The sequence below is a fragment of the Homalodisca vitripennis genome, chromosome X, assembly GCF_021130785.1.
Source record: "Homalodisca vitripennis isolate AUS2020 chromosome X, UT_GWSS_2.1, whole genome shotgun sequence".
Lineage (NCBI taxonomy): Eukaryota > Metazoa > Arthropoda > Insecta > Hemiptera > Cicadellidae > Homalodisca > Homalodisca vitripennis.
In genome coordinates this window covers 139767486-139786261 of record NC_060215.1, presented here as the reverse complement: position 1 = coordinate 139786261, position 18776 = coordinate 139767486, and the positions used below count along the sequence as shown (strand labels likewise).

The 18776-nt window shown below is 35.5% G+C and overlaps 1 protein-coding gene across 4 annotated transcripts in view; it reads left to right on the top strand.

The window, feature by feature from the left end:
- Window positions 1–18776, top strand: part of LOC124369914 (splicing factor, suppressor of white-apricot homolog) — a 104866-nt gene that overhangs the window by 4555 nt on the left and 81535 nt on the right. For all 4 annotated transcript variants that reach the window (XM_046828094.1, XM_046828092.1, XM_046828091.1 and 1 more), the window contains exon 3: window positions 3670–3857. In XM_046828094.1, coding sequence (XP_046684050.1) covers window positions 3670–3857 — 188 coding nt within the window. The remainder of the gene's footprint in view (window positions 1–3669; window positions 3858–18776) is intronic.

The following is an 18776-nucleotide window of genomic DNA, read 5'->3' as shown; positions in this document are numbered from 1 at the left end:
AAAGCGGCTCGGGCGAAGCGATTACAACATCCGGGCCATTGTCTAGACTAAACCCGCCAACATGTACGTCTGCGTCTTTTCGTTGTGTCACTAACCTCAAAAGTATTATAATAACAACTGAGGAAACACCCAATCAGAAGCGCTAAAAAGCAGAGAGTAAACTCATATGAATGATTTTTCAACTTCGACATACAACTGCGATCTGTAGGATATTTATAAAACTTTTGAAAACTCTAAACGTAGACCGTTGTTAAATACGCTTAGTTGACAAGTGAAGACGATCGCCCGATCTATCAGACATTAAAAGAACTATTTGGAGGGAAATTTAAAAGCAGACCGCTTTTGCGACCTGAGCTCGTCATCGTTGCCGTTAGGCCCGGCCGCTGCGTGACGAGCCCAGCTCGTCAATGATCCGCAATGGGTTAAGATGGCAATATAAATTATAGAAAAACAATACAAGAGTGTCAACAAGGAACAAAACAATAATATTTAAGCACGCCAACCAACATATGCAAACATAAAAAACTCAAACAATAATTCAATAGATAGTGGTAATACGAGGAAAATCATATAAATAATAATAATAACAGTATTAACAATAATAGCTGTATCAAACATAATAGTAACAATCAAACGTCAACGTACATAAACATAAAGCAACAAGTAAGCATGTGATAATAAATAACGTAATAGACTATATAAGATAATCGAATCAAATAACAATAACCAAATAGTATAGAAGATAAGGTATACAACACTATAAGCAATAATACAACAACCTAGAAAGTTACTTGATCAGACTGAGATGCAAACGAGAGGCCTCCTGAAAGTCTGGAGGGGCAGTTCAAAGAACTCCAGCTGAGAGGCATATCCCAAACGCGTAAGACGAGGGACTGTGCTGTGGTAGGCATACACAGTGCGATGGTGATGTCTGTTAAAAGTCTGTATCAGGCGAGTTCTCTGTGGAATATGGATGTCGATCATCTAAAGGAGATCGCGGCAGTCAAGTAAGCCATTAACAACTTTGAATAGGAAAATCAGATCCAAGGCAATTCTTCTGGAAGAGGGGAGATGATACTATACTGATTAACAATTTCATGGACGTTGACATCAGAGTAATTAAGACCACTCCTAACACCCTAAGCGTCTCTGTACATTATCAAGTGAACAGCAATGTACAACCTCTTAAGGTGGCCAAATCACAGACCCATTTTCCAAAATAGAGCGCATAAGTGTCACGTACAGTAGCTTGATGGTACCAGATAAAAAAGCATTCCTTGATGCACAAGCAATAAGTCTCAATACTCTATTCACTTTAGCACAGATAGCTTGATTCAGATAAATAGCCTATAGCGTACACTCTTCTGAACCAGAGCTTACTCAGCACAACTTTCAAAATCTCTCATTGATTTTTTATAATGAGCTTTAATTTCTTTGTTTGAAGGTTATTTTTGACGATGGAAGGATTGTGAAGGAAACAGGATTTTTCCTTTGTTTATTTTAACCTAGTTTGTAATTATGTATTAGGTTAGTTCTTTACCTGAAGAAGAGATCAGATTGCAGATCTCGAAACGTAGTGTTACTGTTTTCTTGTTTCACTTAACGATGGCAAATGTCCGGAAAAATCCTGTTTCCTTCACAGCTTTAATTTAATATTCATTTTATGGCCTACATTGGACCATTAGTCAAATATTGATTCAGGTATTCTTACTTTCAGTCCAATATTTATTTCTACGTCCTCTCCGAGTATAATTTTCTTTCCTCCTCTGGAATTACTCTTCCTACTCTCTCTTGTTCCTCTTAAACTGTACTTAGTGTAGAATGTTTGTCTTTCAATATGTTTGAGTTTGTCTGTCTTGTGTTTTAAATCTATTTTAATTTGTAAATGTCTCATATCTTCTTTAAGTCCCGTAATCCATTTAATTTTGCTAGTACTAGTCCAAATTTTGTCTGTTATTTTTCTGTTACTTCATTTTCAGGTATTCTAAACAAAAGTCCGAAGAATGATACTAGTTCCTTTTTATTGTGCTTATTATTGGTCCTATATTTTTGTGTGTCATTTCATTGGAAGCTTAGCGTCTCTAAACTCTGTCTACTTATATAAGAGAACCAAGAACTACTATACAACAATGACTAATAAAAAACCTGACTTATAGGAGACAACTATTTTAGACCCTTTACCCATTTAGATGCTGTGTATATGTGTAAATTTATACCCAAAAGCTTAGAGAAAATGTCTAAAAACAATTACTAAGTTTAAACAAATTCAGTAAACAGCACTTACTTATTCAGTTTTTTAGATGACATATACATGGCTGTTGTGTGTTGATTCAGACTTGGGTGGTTATAGACTTAATAACAGCAGAGAGTTTCCAGTATTTTTTTGTAATGTCAGATTTTTAACTGCTGTAGGCCTGGTGTGCCAAAAACATTCTGAGGGATCTGGGAAATGGATGCAACCCAAGAACAAAATCAGTGGTACTTTGGGATTATACCGACCACACCAGTATGAAGAACACAAAAATATAAATGTATAGAAACAAACATGATAAAACGAAAAAACAACTCTTTAATTACAAAATTACAAACTTACAAGCATTTCCAGGTATTGTGATCGGTATTGTTGTCGCTGTTATCTCATCTTTCTCGAGAATCCTGACTACGGCAGGCCGCGCGGCATCACATGATTATTTAAGTTTTTTGCACGGTACATAATTGCCTTTCCATTACAATTCAATTTATATTTCTGATCAGCCCCTCTAGAATTTGATATTTTACTGATAGGTACTATCTCGAGGGATGTTTTTCTTTCGTTGACATCAGCGCGGGGCAGCTGAAGCCCGCGCTGATGGCCGGAGGCACTCGCATTTTGGGTGGCAGAGTGCGATCAAGAATAAAAACAAGTTTTGAGTGTTCAATAAAGAGTTTAGTTTTTGTTTGGTAATGTTTGCTTTTGTTAAATTTTTTTGTTTGGAGAAATGTAGGGGTAAAACACGGAAGTACAACAAAGCGACGCACCAGCTGAATGGGCGGTGAGACTCTGCAATCACGTTATCTACTAGACCGCTCGACTTTGACCTCTGTCTGAGGATGGGGAGGGGTTTGCGATAAGACAATTCCTGTTTTATATTGACGAAATATTGTTCTACGCTAATCTAGTAATCATTAAAAGCAAAATGTCAAATAACAATTCATGTCTGGGTGTGGTCGGTATAATCCCAAAGTACCAAATCAGCATTGTAATGTTTTAACATATCTACTGCACTTGTTAATAATTTTTATTTTGTAACCTGCAGTGTATCAATACATAGTTTAATATAATTAAGCATGTTCTGTCATTAATATTGGCTAAGATTTTTGGGGCTTATAAAGTCTTTTTTTGGAGGAGAAATGTAAAATGGAAGAGGATTATCTTCTTGAAGCATTCCTAATTTTCTCTAACACTCCAAATTTGCAACTTTGTTAATATTGGCTAAGATTTTTGGGGCTTATAAAGTCTTTTTTTGGAGGAGAAATGTAAAATGGAAGAGGATTATCTTCTTGAAGCATTCCTAATTTTCTCTAACACTCCAAATTTGCAACTTTGTTTTCTTAACTCATAAGACTATTTTTAAATACATACTACATTCTGTTAAAACTTTTAATTTCATTGTCCTGTGTATGTTACAGAAGAGGAATTGAAACGGCTGAAACAGCTATTGAATACGGACAAAACCTACGGACAAGTAGCCTATAAATACACGGAAACCGCCCAAATGTCTACTAAATCGGAAAGTAGTAACTCTGATGTCGTGGAACCGGACGATGAAGAGTTCATCCCAAGTCCGTTGTTGGATATACCACCTAACATGTTGCTTGTATGTATTATCAACTTTTAAACTCTTAGTAAATATGATTTCCGATTCAAATGTAATAAAACTCCAACTACCAAAATTAACCCTTTCAGTACTAATATCTGTTTTTATGGACGTTTGGAAAATTTGTAAGAAGTGCCAACGTCAATTGGAGTCATGATCTGAGAGGCTTTTGTTCTCCAGATGTTAAAAATTTCAGAGTTGTTATTCACTACTAAGCCTGCTATTTTTCTCTGGTTTTGTTGCTGTTTGTCCAATGACCCATCAAATGACTTTTTTATTTCTTGTCACACGTATAGTCTAATCTGATGCAAGTAAGCATTACTAGACAATTTAACAAGACTTATATAAGATCTATTTCATTAAGATAATCTTAGAAAAAAGGCAAAAACACCACAGGATATGGTCAATAATTCAAACCTAAAGTTATCAGGTCTGCAATGGTGGAACAAAGAGAATTGATACAGCATAGGACAATATACCTTGGCACTTTTTGCAAAGTAACCTATAAAATATCTGACACTGAAAGGGTTAATTAGCAATCACACCAGTATTTGCAGGAGTTCAAATATTCTAGCTGTTTTTGAGCCCATACGTTCTTTTAAAATGTTTTGTTTATGTTTATAGGTAATAATTTGTGAAATATAAAAATAAAATATCAAATTGATAAAAAGTAATTTTTATTTCAAACACATAAACATTAGAAAAAAAATTGCATGGATAAAGGTAAAATAGCACGAATACCATTAGAGACATGTTTTTACTCACTTTACGTTCTTTTTGTTTTTTTTTTTTTGGATCAAATCTACATTGTAATTAGGTTTATTTGATCTGGGTTCAGGTAACTTGTCTAACTGGCCCACTTTGAGTAACATGTCTAGCTCTTCCTCTTAGCCTACTGTAGAGCGTCAATTATCCGAAACAATTAGTGCAGGGGGGTTTAATTGATTTTTCGGGTAATCAAACATCATTGTAAAAAACATGGTTTTTTGCTGAGGGTAGGGGAATGGGTGGGACAGCATAAAACGTGTGTTTGGACTAGAACACACAATAGCACCATTTAATATCACACGAAATTATAAAATGTTATGTGTAGGTAGCACATAATGTATGGATTGCACATACAGTGAAAACAATTTTGGCTCAGTGACTTAGATATCTTACAAACGGTACAAAATTTACTTAAAATACGATAAAATAGGACCAGTACAAAATCAACCCAAAATTAGATAAGTATGATACAACAGTACAAAATTAACCTAAAAGAAAATGTTGAACATGTTTATTTGCTTAAGCTTTGAAACCTGTTTTTTTGCCGCTAAGTCTCATAGGCGTTTGAACTAAAATGTCATTATGTCTTTTCAATAACCCTTCTGAAAGCTGTTCGTTTAAAGTTGACATTTCGTGGATTTTTCAGCCTAAACTGAAAGCTTTATAACTTTTTATAACTGAAAGCTAGCCAGTATGAAAGACATTAAATGGCTAAAGTAATACCACTGTATTTTTATCAGTACTTGTTTTGGTCATCGACTATCTATTTATTGGTCGATATATTGACTATATACTTATTTTTTATTATTAAGATAAAAGTACAGATTTTAGGTTCATATTCACCACTTAAGAATTTGTCTAGACGATGAGTAGAATTTTTAACTAATCGATTTCCCTTAAAAGGCTGAGAATGAATGACTTATTAAATTATTATAACATAATAAATTCAAGCATATATATCAAACAACAGAATATTTTTCAACCGTGTTATTTTTATCACAAATTCAGCATATTTCTTGTTTTATATATTTGATCAGCATATTTCTTGTTTTATATATTTGATCAGCATATTTCTTGTTTTATATATTTGATCAGCATATTTCTTGTTTTATATATTTGATACCCCCAAACTCCTCATTACAAAAAAAGTTTTTAAGACTAACGTCTTCGAAAAAGTTTTGAAGATGTATTTTAGACTGTTACTATTTATAAATTAAATTAGTTCAAAGGTTAGTAAGAATTCAGTTCGAGGCTACATTCTCAAATATTTGCAGAATTATTTATTATTAATTTACATGTGAAAAAACATTTGTGTGTTTAATATTATTGAGATTTATGCTCTGTACTGTTTAAGATTTACTATCAATTTCTTTTACATGAATTTATTCATACACTCGATGATAACTCTATATTCTCTATTCTATCTGGGCGTATCCCTCATTCCTCTATTCCGGCTACGTCATCTGTTAACTATACAGCAATGCGAGTGAGTCAAACTAGATAAGCTTATCGAAGTAACTAACCTTGGTAATACTGAAATTACAGCTGGTACATGCCAAAACAATAGTTTTCTGTCAAAACATGTGATTAAATACGAATAACGAATTGATTGTTCTTCAAGGTACAATAGGCTGTAAAGAAACGGGGAATTCTAACGTGCAATTAATAGTCATGGCTACATAACGTATGCGTACGTGCTTCGTTATAACGATTTCGTGGCGTTTTACTGGTTTTAGTTTCATTTTATGGCCATTCGGTTCATGCTTATCACCTTCGAAGTTGACTTGTTGACAATGCTTCCAAATGCAATTATTCCAAGTTTATTTCGTGGAAATATGAGGTAAGCAAGTCCACGTGCAATTGTACAAATGTTCATACACAATAATGTAACTATTTATGAATATTTATCAACGAAACTATTCCTATGTAGATCGGGCTAGTAAAATGGCTCATCATAACAATTATGTCTTTAACAGCTGCCCTCAAAGCCCTTAACCCTTTGCACTCAAGAGTAAAATTTTTGGTCACTACCAAAAACTCGGGCCTCTATTCAACAAGTACTGGCGAAAACCTCGGAGCCCTTTTTATCAATTTTGTAAAGGTTTTGTTAAAAAGTTGTAACTTTTTTATTTTTGCAGATAGAGTTATAATTTTGGTTTTGTTTTATTTGTCATAAAATTCTATATTGTAAAAGAATATATATTTGTAATTACCTTATTTTTAATACCTTTTTTCACTTGTAAAAAAATTTTTTTTTGTAAAAATTTTTACAAAAATTAACATTTAGCTGTTATAACTGAAAAAAATTGCATTGACATTATATAAACTATTATTATTTCTAGGTTCCTCACATAATTGTAAACATGCACATAAAATTTCATAAACTTACCTCTATAAACAAAAATGTTGTAGGCAGTTTTGTAATTTCCGACAATTTCCCCAAATAGTGAGTTATTTGTCAAATGATTGAATATTTACTTTTTTATACCTTTTTACGCCCGTAATACCGGTACTTTGGGATTATACCGACCACACCAGTATGAAGAACACAAAAAAAAAATGTATAGAAACAAACATGATAAAACGAAAAAACAACTCTTTAATTACAAAATTACAAACTTACAACGATTATCAATGGGGTCAGATTCCGTTATATGCCCCCAACGCTTAAACCTTTTTCAATGAACTTAAAACGTTATAAAACGATGTAGTTGAGTAACAGAACTAACATTCCATCAATCAACAAGCATTTCCAGCATATTGTGATCGGTATTTTTGTCGCTGTTATCTTATCTTTCTCGAGAATCCCGATTACGGCAGGCCGCGCGGCATCACATGATTATTTAAGTTTTTTGCACGGTACATAATTGCCTTTCCATTACAATTCAATTTATATTTCTGATCAGCCCCTCTAGAATTTGATATTTTACTGATAGGTACTATCTCGAGGGATGTTTTTCTTTCGTTGACATCAGCGCACTGATAGCCGAAGGCACTTGCATTTTGGGTGGCGGAGTGTGATCAAGAATAAAAACAAGTTTTGTGTGTTTTTTCAATAAAGAGTTTAGTTTTTGTTTGGTAATGTTTGTTTTTGTTGAATTTTTGTGTTTGGAGAAATGTAGGGGTAAAACACGGAAGTACAACAAAGCGACGCACCAGTTGAACGGGCAGCGAGACTCTGCAATCACGTTATCTACTAGACCGCTCGACTTTGACCTCTTTCTGAGGATGGGGAGGGGTTTGCGATAAGACAATTCCTGTTTTATATTGACGAAATATTGTTCTACTACGCTAATCTAGTAATCAGTAGAAGCAAAATGTCAAATAACGATTCATATCGGGGTGTGGTCGGTATAATCCCAAAGTACCGTAATACCTCCCTCACTTTCACTTTTGGCATCGTCAGATGATTCCGAATCTGATATGTTCCTGACAAAAATATCACTCAGATCGTCAATATTGACTGAAATAACTTATCAGACTAAACATAACAATGAAGAGATCAGCTGTTGAAGTTGGGATCAAACCAGCTGACGAAAATGGTGAAGTTGACAAACCTCTACAACACAATGTAAAACTGTAAAATCACCGCTATAGAGTATAAAGGTTTACTACATTTTTACATCCAACAACTATCCAGCTTGCGTATATCGCAAATTTACCGCATTTGGATAATTTATAAAGCCAGTATAAAGGATTTACCAAACGTCCGACATTACGGATGTCCGAGGTTTTGGCCTAAACAGCAAACGTCCGAAATGTCGGACGTCCGAGGTTTTGGCCAAAACAGCAAACGTCCGAAATGTCGGACGTCCGAGGTTTTGGCCAAAACAACGATGTCCGATATTTTGGACGTCGGAGTGCAAAGGGTTAAACTATTCTATATGCAGCTGTTTAACTCTAAAGCATTTGAACAATTATTGTATACTATGATTTTTCAGTTTAGCAGTTCAATTTCCTCTTAATGCGGCATCTGAAATCCGAACAGATTTTACTCCTGGAATCTGGAGCTATATTCGTCTGTAGCGATTAAAAAAAGTCGACGACGAAGTTCAAAATGGACAATTTACATCGGTTCGACATCAGAGATAACACTAGACTACAAATATAGTGTACTAGATGAACTGGGAATCTCATTGTCTCATCACTGCACTACTGTGTTACTGACACGATCTCTAAGCACGGTGGAGCAACTGGGTTTTCTGCACACAACGTAACCATGGTGGGAAGGGTAGTTTAATATGAATTTTGTATGTAGCTCAAGTTCACCTTCCTCTTAATGTATCATCTGGAATCTGATGTTGTTACGGAACCATTGTTTCACTATATTTTGTAGCCTATGACAGCGTCAGATTCCAGACGCTGCACTAAGGTGAAGGTGAACTGAAGCTAAATTCCAACATTCATATTAAATCAAATCTTCCCACCATGGCTACGTTGTGCGTACTATATACTGTCAACAAATTCTCAGAAACAATTTACTGCATTATCAGTTAAACTATCAGAGTCAAACGTCTTATCGCGGCGAAGATAACGGACTTACCACTGGCCAACCGGGTTTGGAACTCCGACTTTTTCCAGGATTTTAGATCAGACTTTGTAGAGACAGCATCACATTCATCTTGCAGTTCCCATTATTTAATGCAAGTCGCAAAGCACTGGAAGGCTTCTTCATTGGTTGGACCTTTTTTAACAGAGATGTTGTTATCATCTCGACCATCGTCTTCATCAGTGTCATCTTTAGGCTCTTGTACCTGCACTATTATGTCGTCATCTGTCAACAGTTCATAGCCAGGATCACACTCTAGCCATTCATGACGGTTTTCTTGGTCACATTCTTCAAATCCTGAAGACTCTTTCAACACCTCAACCACTTCTGAAACAAAAGTGTCTTTCTTGGTTCTTGACAAGACAAGACAAGACAAGACAATTCTTTATTTTCACATTCATCAAGAAGGAAATGGCGTCAAATACATATTATCTTAAAAATTTTTCCCAGGTTTGTTGTCATTAGCTGCCTAGGTCTTCACATTCTCTGCGAGTCGGCTCTCCAATTCAAGAATTCTTTTACTGAGTAAAAGGGTCTCTCTTGGAACCAGGAGTGCAGGCTTTTCTTCACCTTCCTTCCTTCCATTTTCTTCAGCTCATCAGGGAGATTATTGAAGAATTTTACTCCAGCATAGGTTGGTTTTGTTCAGAGAGAGTTAACTTGTGGATTGGCAAAGTAAAGTTATTGGCATGCCTAGTATTGTAAGAGTGAATGTCTTGGTGCTGTTGGACATTATGAGTTGTAGCTATCACAATACATTCTACAATATAAAGGCTGACTACTGTTGATAACCTCCATTCTTTGAATACCCCTCTACAGCTCTCTACATCCCAAGCCGGCCATGATTCTTAGAGCCTTTTTTTGAAGAATGAGGATTCGTTGGAGATTTCTTTCAGTTGAACCACCCCAAACCGCTAAGCCATATCTCATATGGCTTTCAAACAGAGCATGATAGGCTGTTATTGTGGCTTTTGTCGTGCTTATAGCTTTCGTCCTTTTTATGGCATAGATTGCTGAGCTAAGTTTAAGGCATAAGTTATTAATATGATTTAGCCATGAGAGTTTGTCATCAACAATGATTCCAAGATAATTAGTTGAGCTGACAGATTGAAGATTTGGTAGATCTGAAATGTCATCCTTCTTGTTCCCAAATGAAATTTGTTTCGTCTTTGATTCATTGAAAACCAGGTCATTGTTTCTACAGTAGTCCATAGCAATGTTAACAGCAATGTATGAATTTATTTCTAGATTTTCCACTGAGCTATTGGCAGTTAATAGCATAGAATCGTCAGCATACATGACTAAATTACTGTATGAATGTAAAACGTTAGGAAAATCATTAGTAAATAATATAAAAAGTACAGGCCCCAACACAGATCCTTGCGGTACACCACGGCCCATTGACAGGACCTCAGATCTAGAAATTGTAGTAATTCTTTTTATGGTCTGAGTCACTTCTACAACCTGGCGTCTTCCCTCAAGGTATGCTGAGAACCATGAAAGTGCTGTTCCTTGGATTCCTAGATGAAAAAGTTTTCTTATAATCAAGTCATGGCTTAGACAATCAAATGCCTTACTCAAGTCAAGTTGCACTCCCACTACATTATTTCCAGCCTCGATATTGTCCACAATGTGCTCAAACAGATCTACTATTGCAGTCATGGTGGATCGTCCCTTAATAAAACCATGCTGTTCCTCTGTCAAAAGGTTGTTCAGTTGAAGATGCTTGAAAAGTCTAGAGAGTACAATTTTCTCAATAATTTTGGATTCAGTTGGAATTAAAGATATTGGCCTAAAATTTTCTATGTGGTGTTTACTGGATTTTTTGTGAAGAGGGATAACTTTGGAAATTTTCATACTTGAGGGGAAAGTACCATGCAGAAGAGACAGTTGTGTGATATGAAAAATCGGTACCGCTACTTCATTTTTACAAAATTTTAGAATTTTTGAGGATATTTCATTTAAGCCAAAAGAGGATTTTGTTTTTAGTGAGTCTATTACTTTACTTATTTCTTCAATTGATGTGGGTTCCATAGAGGTCAGTGGCATTCCAACAGGTGGGTTCTGAACAAATTGCATTGTTGGGTTGATGCACAGGTTCTGTTTGAGAGTTTCATCAGCAATAGTTGAGAAATAGTTGTTAAAATGGTTGGCTATATCTATAGGGTCGTCAATTTTGTCTCCGTTTTTAACTATGAAGTCAAATCCACAAATTGTGTCCTTGTGCTGATGATTTCTCTCGCTGTTTATGATCTCCCAAACAGCCTTATTTTTGTTAGCAGCGTTGTCAATATGAGCAGCACTAGCCTCTTGTCTTAAGGTCCTTAGTTTTAAGTCGTAAGCCTTCTTTATCTGCGTAGAAGTTTTCTTATCCTCTTGGCTGCCAGAAAGACAATATCTCTCATTTGCTTTAAGAAAACCTTTCTTTAAGCGGAGAGCTTCTTCGTCATAGCATGGTCGAGCTTTTAGTTTTGCCACAACTCTGAATTTCTTGATTGGACAAGTGAGATCTAAAAAGTATGTTATTGTCTTCAAATATTGTCTGTAGGCCTCTTCCACACTATCTTGTTGAAGTACATTAGTCCAAGATTCCTCAGCCAAATATCGTTTGAGATTTGTTAAGTTCTCTGGACTTACATGTCGATGAGAGGAGGTAGTAGTTTTTTTTTATTCAACAGACAGAGGCAGATAACAAAGTTGTCCGAAATGGTCACTTACACTAGTATGGAGAATTTTCACTTGAGATTCATCAATTTCAGCATTTGTGCAGATAGCATCTATGGAGGACTGATGACCTTGAAATACTCTGGTCGCCGAAAGTTGGAGTCGTGTCATGTTATGGGACAAAAGAAATTCATCAAACATAATAGTTTCCCTAGTAGGTCTTAAAATGTCAATATTTATATCCCCAATCAAAATAATTCTGCTGTGAGTCGGAATGTTATCCAGAACTTTATGAAGGACCTCGATAGCTTCTGCTGTGATGTCAATCAGATTATTAGGAGGCCGATATACATACACCTATCATATAAAGTTGTTCTTTTCCAGAAAGTTTGACAGAGGCAACTGTTACTTCACAGACTAGGGGTATACTGAGATGTTCCATTTCCAAACTTGTAGTTTCATTCTCTATTTTGTTACTTTTGTATATTGCTACCCCTCCTTTAATGTTATGCACTCTTCCAGATGTAGGCCTAGTTTCTGAGTCAAATGTTGGGCAAAGATTTTTCCAGGCTTTTTTAGGATAGTCTCTTTGACATTAGCCCACTCTTCTGCACCCGCAGCCATGTAAACAGCATCCTTTAAGTTAGTATTTTTGTAGATTCAAGGATTGATATATTTTATTCTTGGTGAATTAGTACACTATTGCTTTTCTGTAGTAACGCTTGAAGGCCTCAATCACTCCCTGGTCCTTGGCCAGAAGGACTGAGGTAACATTCGGTGGCAAAAACAATCACCATCTTTCCATCTTCTGTGAAAGGTTTGAGGGATGACACAGAGCGTTATCAATTACTTATAGCATATTTCCAGTATCCCCAGTTTTTATCTGATTTTTAACCTCTGGGATGAATACAATGTCATACAACTCAATAAATATTTTAGTATCTATCCACAAGTTTTTTTAGTTTTTGTAGATAGCTGGAAGTTGTTTTATTCCTTTAAAGCATCGTGGATTCTTAGATTTTCCAATGAGTAGTAAAGGTAGCCTATGTGCACCCGTGTTGTTGCCATATCTGTTATGCAGGGCTTGCTGGTTTTAAATTCAGACCCTACCATTTCTTTTTAGAAACAAGGGATTTGGTCGGCATTTTCTTTCAATATAACGTAGATTTACCTGCATTGTAGACGTTACTGTTCGTATATATACTTCGTCACCAACAAATCCTTAAATATTTCTTTGAACTTTCAGCAGTATCAGTGTCAGCTGACAGCTTTTCCCCCTGAATGTCTATCTCTATAATCCCATACCTAGATTTAAATTGCTTCAGCCAACCAGTGGAAGCTTAATCATCACTACCCCCTAGTTTTTTTGTTAATTTCTAATGCATTTTCGCAAAATCAAAGGACCACTTATAGGTTAGCCTTGGTTTCTTACCTGCATAAATCATGTGTAAACTGCAGTATCCAAGTCCTGATTTTCTGTTTGTTTTCATAGTTTTCCTATGCAAGCTGCCATTCTTCACTGTCATAGTACACACACAAACTTTGTGATAGATTCACTGTTCTTTTTGATGTCAGTTATGGTTGAATCTCGATGCCAAACTCTTGAGCTAAGCTTGATCCACTTGTGCCTTCTTTTAATTAATCTAGAATTTAAAGTTTATCATATAATCTAAGAACAACACGTTTACAGATGCCGACATTGTTAGAAATAATGCAGCACAACGAACAATAACATACAGATTAAAACAACACCGATTTCATTGACACAAGGTGAGGTTAGGTGTACTTGTAACAGTACTGTATGTAACAGTATTCTGTAGTAGAATGGCGGACGAAGTCGATCCTGCTGGCCAGTTCCGTTATTACTGTGTTTTCTGTTTGACCAATCCGGCTCTATCCAACTCCCCCACTCTTGCTGGTTTTTAATGTTGCCAGAGGAATTAATCCGTGAGCGGTGCTGCTTGTTCAGTGACATGGTAATATAGATGTTATAGATCCTATAAATCATACAGCCGATATATCACACAATTTTTATTGATACAATATATTTATCAATGAATATGAGCTTTATAATGGTTTTCAACAATGTAACCGATGCCAAGGATGTGAAGGAACAAGTGGTAGGCATGTACAAAAGCACACAGTGCCATGTTAGATCGGGTTACAATAAGAGCCTTCATAATCATAATATACGACCCAAGCCGGATACGGCTGACCAATTTTGGCGGATTTGGCTTTTGATTAACCAATGTTTAAGATTACCGACTTTCGGATAATCGAGTTCTACGGTGGTTCTTAGCCTAGGCTTACCTCTATTACATCTCCTTGTCCTATTTCTACCACATTTTCTGTAAATTGTTCAATTTCTTCTTCATTGTTTCTATCTAAAGTTTCTAACACATACAATTCACTTTCGTCTTGGTTATCCCCATTTACCACAAAGTTTTCAGAAGAAATTTCACTCTGATTCGAATCAACATCACTATCCCGGTCTTCTTCAATAATTTGTTGTTTATTTTGAATACTAAAATATCACTGTAAACACTATCGAAATGGTTTAGTTTATTTAAATTTCATCCTCATCGACGAAACTTCTAGTAGGATTGGCCATGTTTACAAACACAATGCGAGTGCAGATGACGTCTAAGATGGTGTTATATTTTACATTTTCTATGCCTCTTGTTTCATAAGTAAAGATCAAAGTAGTATTCATTTAACACAAATAGAAGTCCAAAGTGTTGAATGACTCAAATGGCAAATAGCAATATTTAGGAAAAAGTAAAATACAAAATTAATAAAAACCAGAGACAATATCTGGTTGACCTACAGTCTGCGCTCGAGCGTTCCGTGGAAATACCTATAGTCAACAGCCAGCCTCAAGGGTTAAGTCAGCAATGCCTACATTGTGTTGAAAGTTTAAATAGGCATAATGCACTGTAATTGAGTATAAGCTTACAATATTGTATAATAATAATCATACATATACATTGGTTTGAATAATTGTGAGTGATCGCTTCTAAGTCAAACATCAATCCTATTGCTGTTAGTGTACAGTATAGCAGAGGTTTGAAGGTAGAAGAATTATTGTTCACCGCAATGATTCCCCACTTGCAAGAGAATATGTCATTGAAAGGGAATGGTTCGGTGGTTGTATGTGGGAGCATATTTTCAAAGCACAATGTATGTCACCATAACCTTTCCTGGAATTTTATTCAGTTTGCTGTAATAAAAATGACAATTTCACTAGCACTCACTAATTTTCCCCCCAGACGCTTGCAAAACTGTGAATACGACTTGGGGAAATGTCAGTGGCACTGAAAGGGTTAAGCAGTAGACAAACTAAAAGTAATACACATTCAACATCTATAAACACTAAACGGTGAGAATATGATGTACAGATTACAAGCTGAACATTGAAATGATAAAATGTGTACAATTACTAAATAAGGTATTTGTTGTATTTCTAGTGTTGCAACATTACAAACTAAACAGAACTATATTATAACTTGTAAGGATAATAGGGCATGTAACTGCAATGTAATAAAAAATGCGAGATCCTTAACGTATAGAAAGAGTAACCTACATTGAGTGCCACTCGTGCTCTGCAGCAACGAGCAACGCTTGTGATGGTTCCCCAATGGGTAAACAATAAATGTTAACCCTTTGAGTGCCACGGTGACGAAATTTCGTCACCAATGATAAATGCGAGAAATGCCACGGTGACGACTTTTCGCCACCAGTTGTATATGCGAGAAATGCCATGGTGACGAATCTTCGCCACCAATTATTTTAAGATCCTTTGTTTATATTTTTCGGTATTTTTATGTTTCTACGTAATAAATTGTATTTCCAATAATATGCCTTTAATTTTCTGTGGTGTTTGGAAAAAAAAATCCAATCCAGAAGAGAATCTAAAAAAAAAAAAACAATGGCCATCACAGCGCTGCCGACAGCTGACTAGCGTGGCAGACGACGAATGCAGAACCGCGTGCTAGTGTGTTGTTTCTTTTGAAACATTGTTGCTTGAATTCTAATAGCGTAATTATTACGTTTTGTGCTACAATCGTTTGAATTGTGCGTGTAGTGTTTATTATTAGTGTGTAAAACACTTAAGTAGTTTTCAAATGGCTGAATAATGGATCCTGAGAACCTTAGATCAAGTGAGGTGGACAGAGAACTTGATGGTGATGTATCTGATGGTAATTTACTAACCTCAGAAGACGATCTTAGTGATTTATTTAGTGATGATAGTGATGCTGATCCATTGTATGAGCCACAAAAAAATGTACATAGAGGTCAATCCTCAGAGAGTGACTTTGATGTTTCTAGACCTAGGCCTAGTACGTCAGGAACACAGGTTAGGCCTAGACCTAACGTAAGTAGAATCATTGATAGGAGTGTGTTATCCAGTTCCTCTGAATCGGGTGATGATGCCGACGGGCCTACAGACAATGATATTTGGCTTAGTATAAACGAAGAGAGCCGCAGTAACTTCACTCATGATTTTTCTTATGTTGAATCTCCAGGACCTAGACATTGCCCACCTGTTGACTCTAAGCCCATTGACTATTTTACACTATTTTTTACAGAAACACTTTTGACTATGTTTGTGGTTGAAACCAACAGGTATGCTAACCAGACAATTTCGTCTTTTGCAGACAATGACTCACCTGGTAGTCGTAGGCACAGCTGGATCCCCGTGAACATTTTGGAAATGAAGGCTTTTATTGCTGCTGTTTTAAATATGGGCCTGATTAGGAAACCAACTATCCCCTCTTATTGGTCAACTAGTGACTCACAAGCAACTCCATGGTTTAGTAAGATGTTCACACGACGAAATAGATTTCAAATTTTGCTTAGTTTCTTTCACATTGTTGACAATGAAAAACTACCTAAAGCCAACCAACCAGGTTACGACCCCACTCAAAAGTTCAAACCCTTAATTGAGCACTGTAATAGGCTATTTAAATTCTTTTATACAGCCCATGAACAGTTGTCAGTCGACGAATCTCTAATTGGGACGAAAAGTCAAACCGGAATCACACAATACCTCCCCAATAAGCACCACCATAGGTGGGGAATAAAGTTATGGGTGTTGTGTGACTCTGTATCTAATTACTGCATGAGCTTATTTTGCTATCAGGGTAAGAAGAACACATCTCCATCTGATGAGGTAAAAAAATATGGTCTTGGCTATTCGGTTGTCACTTCTCTTCTTCGTGCTTGTAATTATTTACAGAAAGGGTTTCATGTTTTTACAGACAATTTTTTTTCTAGTATTCCGCTGGTCAAAAAATTGTATGAGGAAAAAACCTTTTTTACTGGCACAGTAAGGAAGAATAAAAAAGGCTTGCCTGATGGAATCAAAGAAAAGTTTCAAGTTGGCCAGAAGAAGTACTACCATCAAGGAAACATAGTGACACTGGCCTATAGACAACAAGCATCACAAAAAAAACCAGTTGTTTTGCTGTCCTCAAAAGCTGAGATAAAAGATATTGTACATACCAAAAGGAGGCATGGCAGGGTAACAGTTGAAAACAAACCATCCATCATACTAGATTACAATAAGCACATGGGTGGGATAGACACATTCGACATGATGCTCTATTCTTACCTTGACGAAAGACGAACAGTTAAGTATTGGAAAAAGGTTGTTTTTAATCTTTTTGCAAGAATGGTAATAAATTCCTACATTATATATAGGGAAAATTGTGTCCAAAACAACAGGAAACCTCTTTCTAGATACCAGTATACTGTGCAAATCATTGAAAGTATTTCTGATGAATGGGTATCACAGCAAGGTAAAACTGTAAACGTAGAGGGTGACAAAAGAAAAATTGGATTAGAAAAATTGCCCGGAAAAAAAGAAAAGACTTGTTTTGTATGTACAATGAGGGGGCCTGATTTCAAAACAGGAAGGAAGAGGTCTAGAACAGTTTGCACAAACTGTGGGGAAGGCTGTCATGGCACCTGCTTCCCAAAGCACAAATGCAAGTGAAGTGAAGACAAACTGTTGTGAATAGTGTATATAAATAATTGTATATAAACATTTAGTGAAGATTTTGAACTGAAATTTCATTCTTTCATTCTTGAGCATAAGAAATACTGTATGTGGTGAGTAAATTTTATAAGTTTTCTTTTAGACCACACACAAATGTATATGATGAGGCTATGTGTGTATTTTTTCCAAACTGTTTTGGTCTAAAAAAAATTTTTTTTTTGTCCCGGTTTTGAACATAACACTATGAAATTTTGCACATTTTTTATTAGTAATATTCCCTTAGAAAAGAAAGTGTTTTCCATAGTAAAAATGTTTTTTTTTATTTGTAAAAACTGCAATAAAACTTTAAAAAAATGTTAAAAAAGAAAACTTTTTTGTTTTGTGTTAAAAATATATATATATATAAGAAATAAACTGTAAGAAAATTTACTAATAAAAGTATAGCCCAATTAAAACCAAGCATTTTGATCTACAGCATGATAAGTTTCTATGGAAATAATCCTGTTAAAAAAATGTTTTACTAAGTTGCTACACAACTGGGATTTCCGGGTCTGGCATTTTTAGACATACCCCTGAATATAACATATGTTGCAAAAAGTTCCATAACTCAATATATGGTCTTGGCACTCAAAGGGTTAAAGTCTAAAAATTACAATTTCCAATCAGACCGTTTCCTAAGTAGTTTATGAGCAAACACCTTTACATCTGTAAATTTTAATATGAATTGTACGCTATTATGGCTCTTAAACTTTTTATCGCAAGAGTCTATGGATTTAGTTTTTTTTACACTGGTAATTGTAGTTCCAACATCAGAATTTTTTTTTTTTTTTTATTTGTATAGTTTGATTTTTTCCTCTTTCCTCATGAGATTTTACTTATTGGGTATAATGACTAGAAAATGAATGCGTAGAGAATGGAATGATGATAGATTAACTCT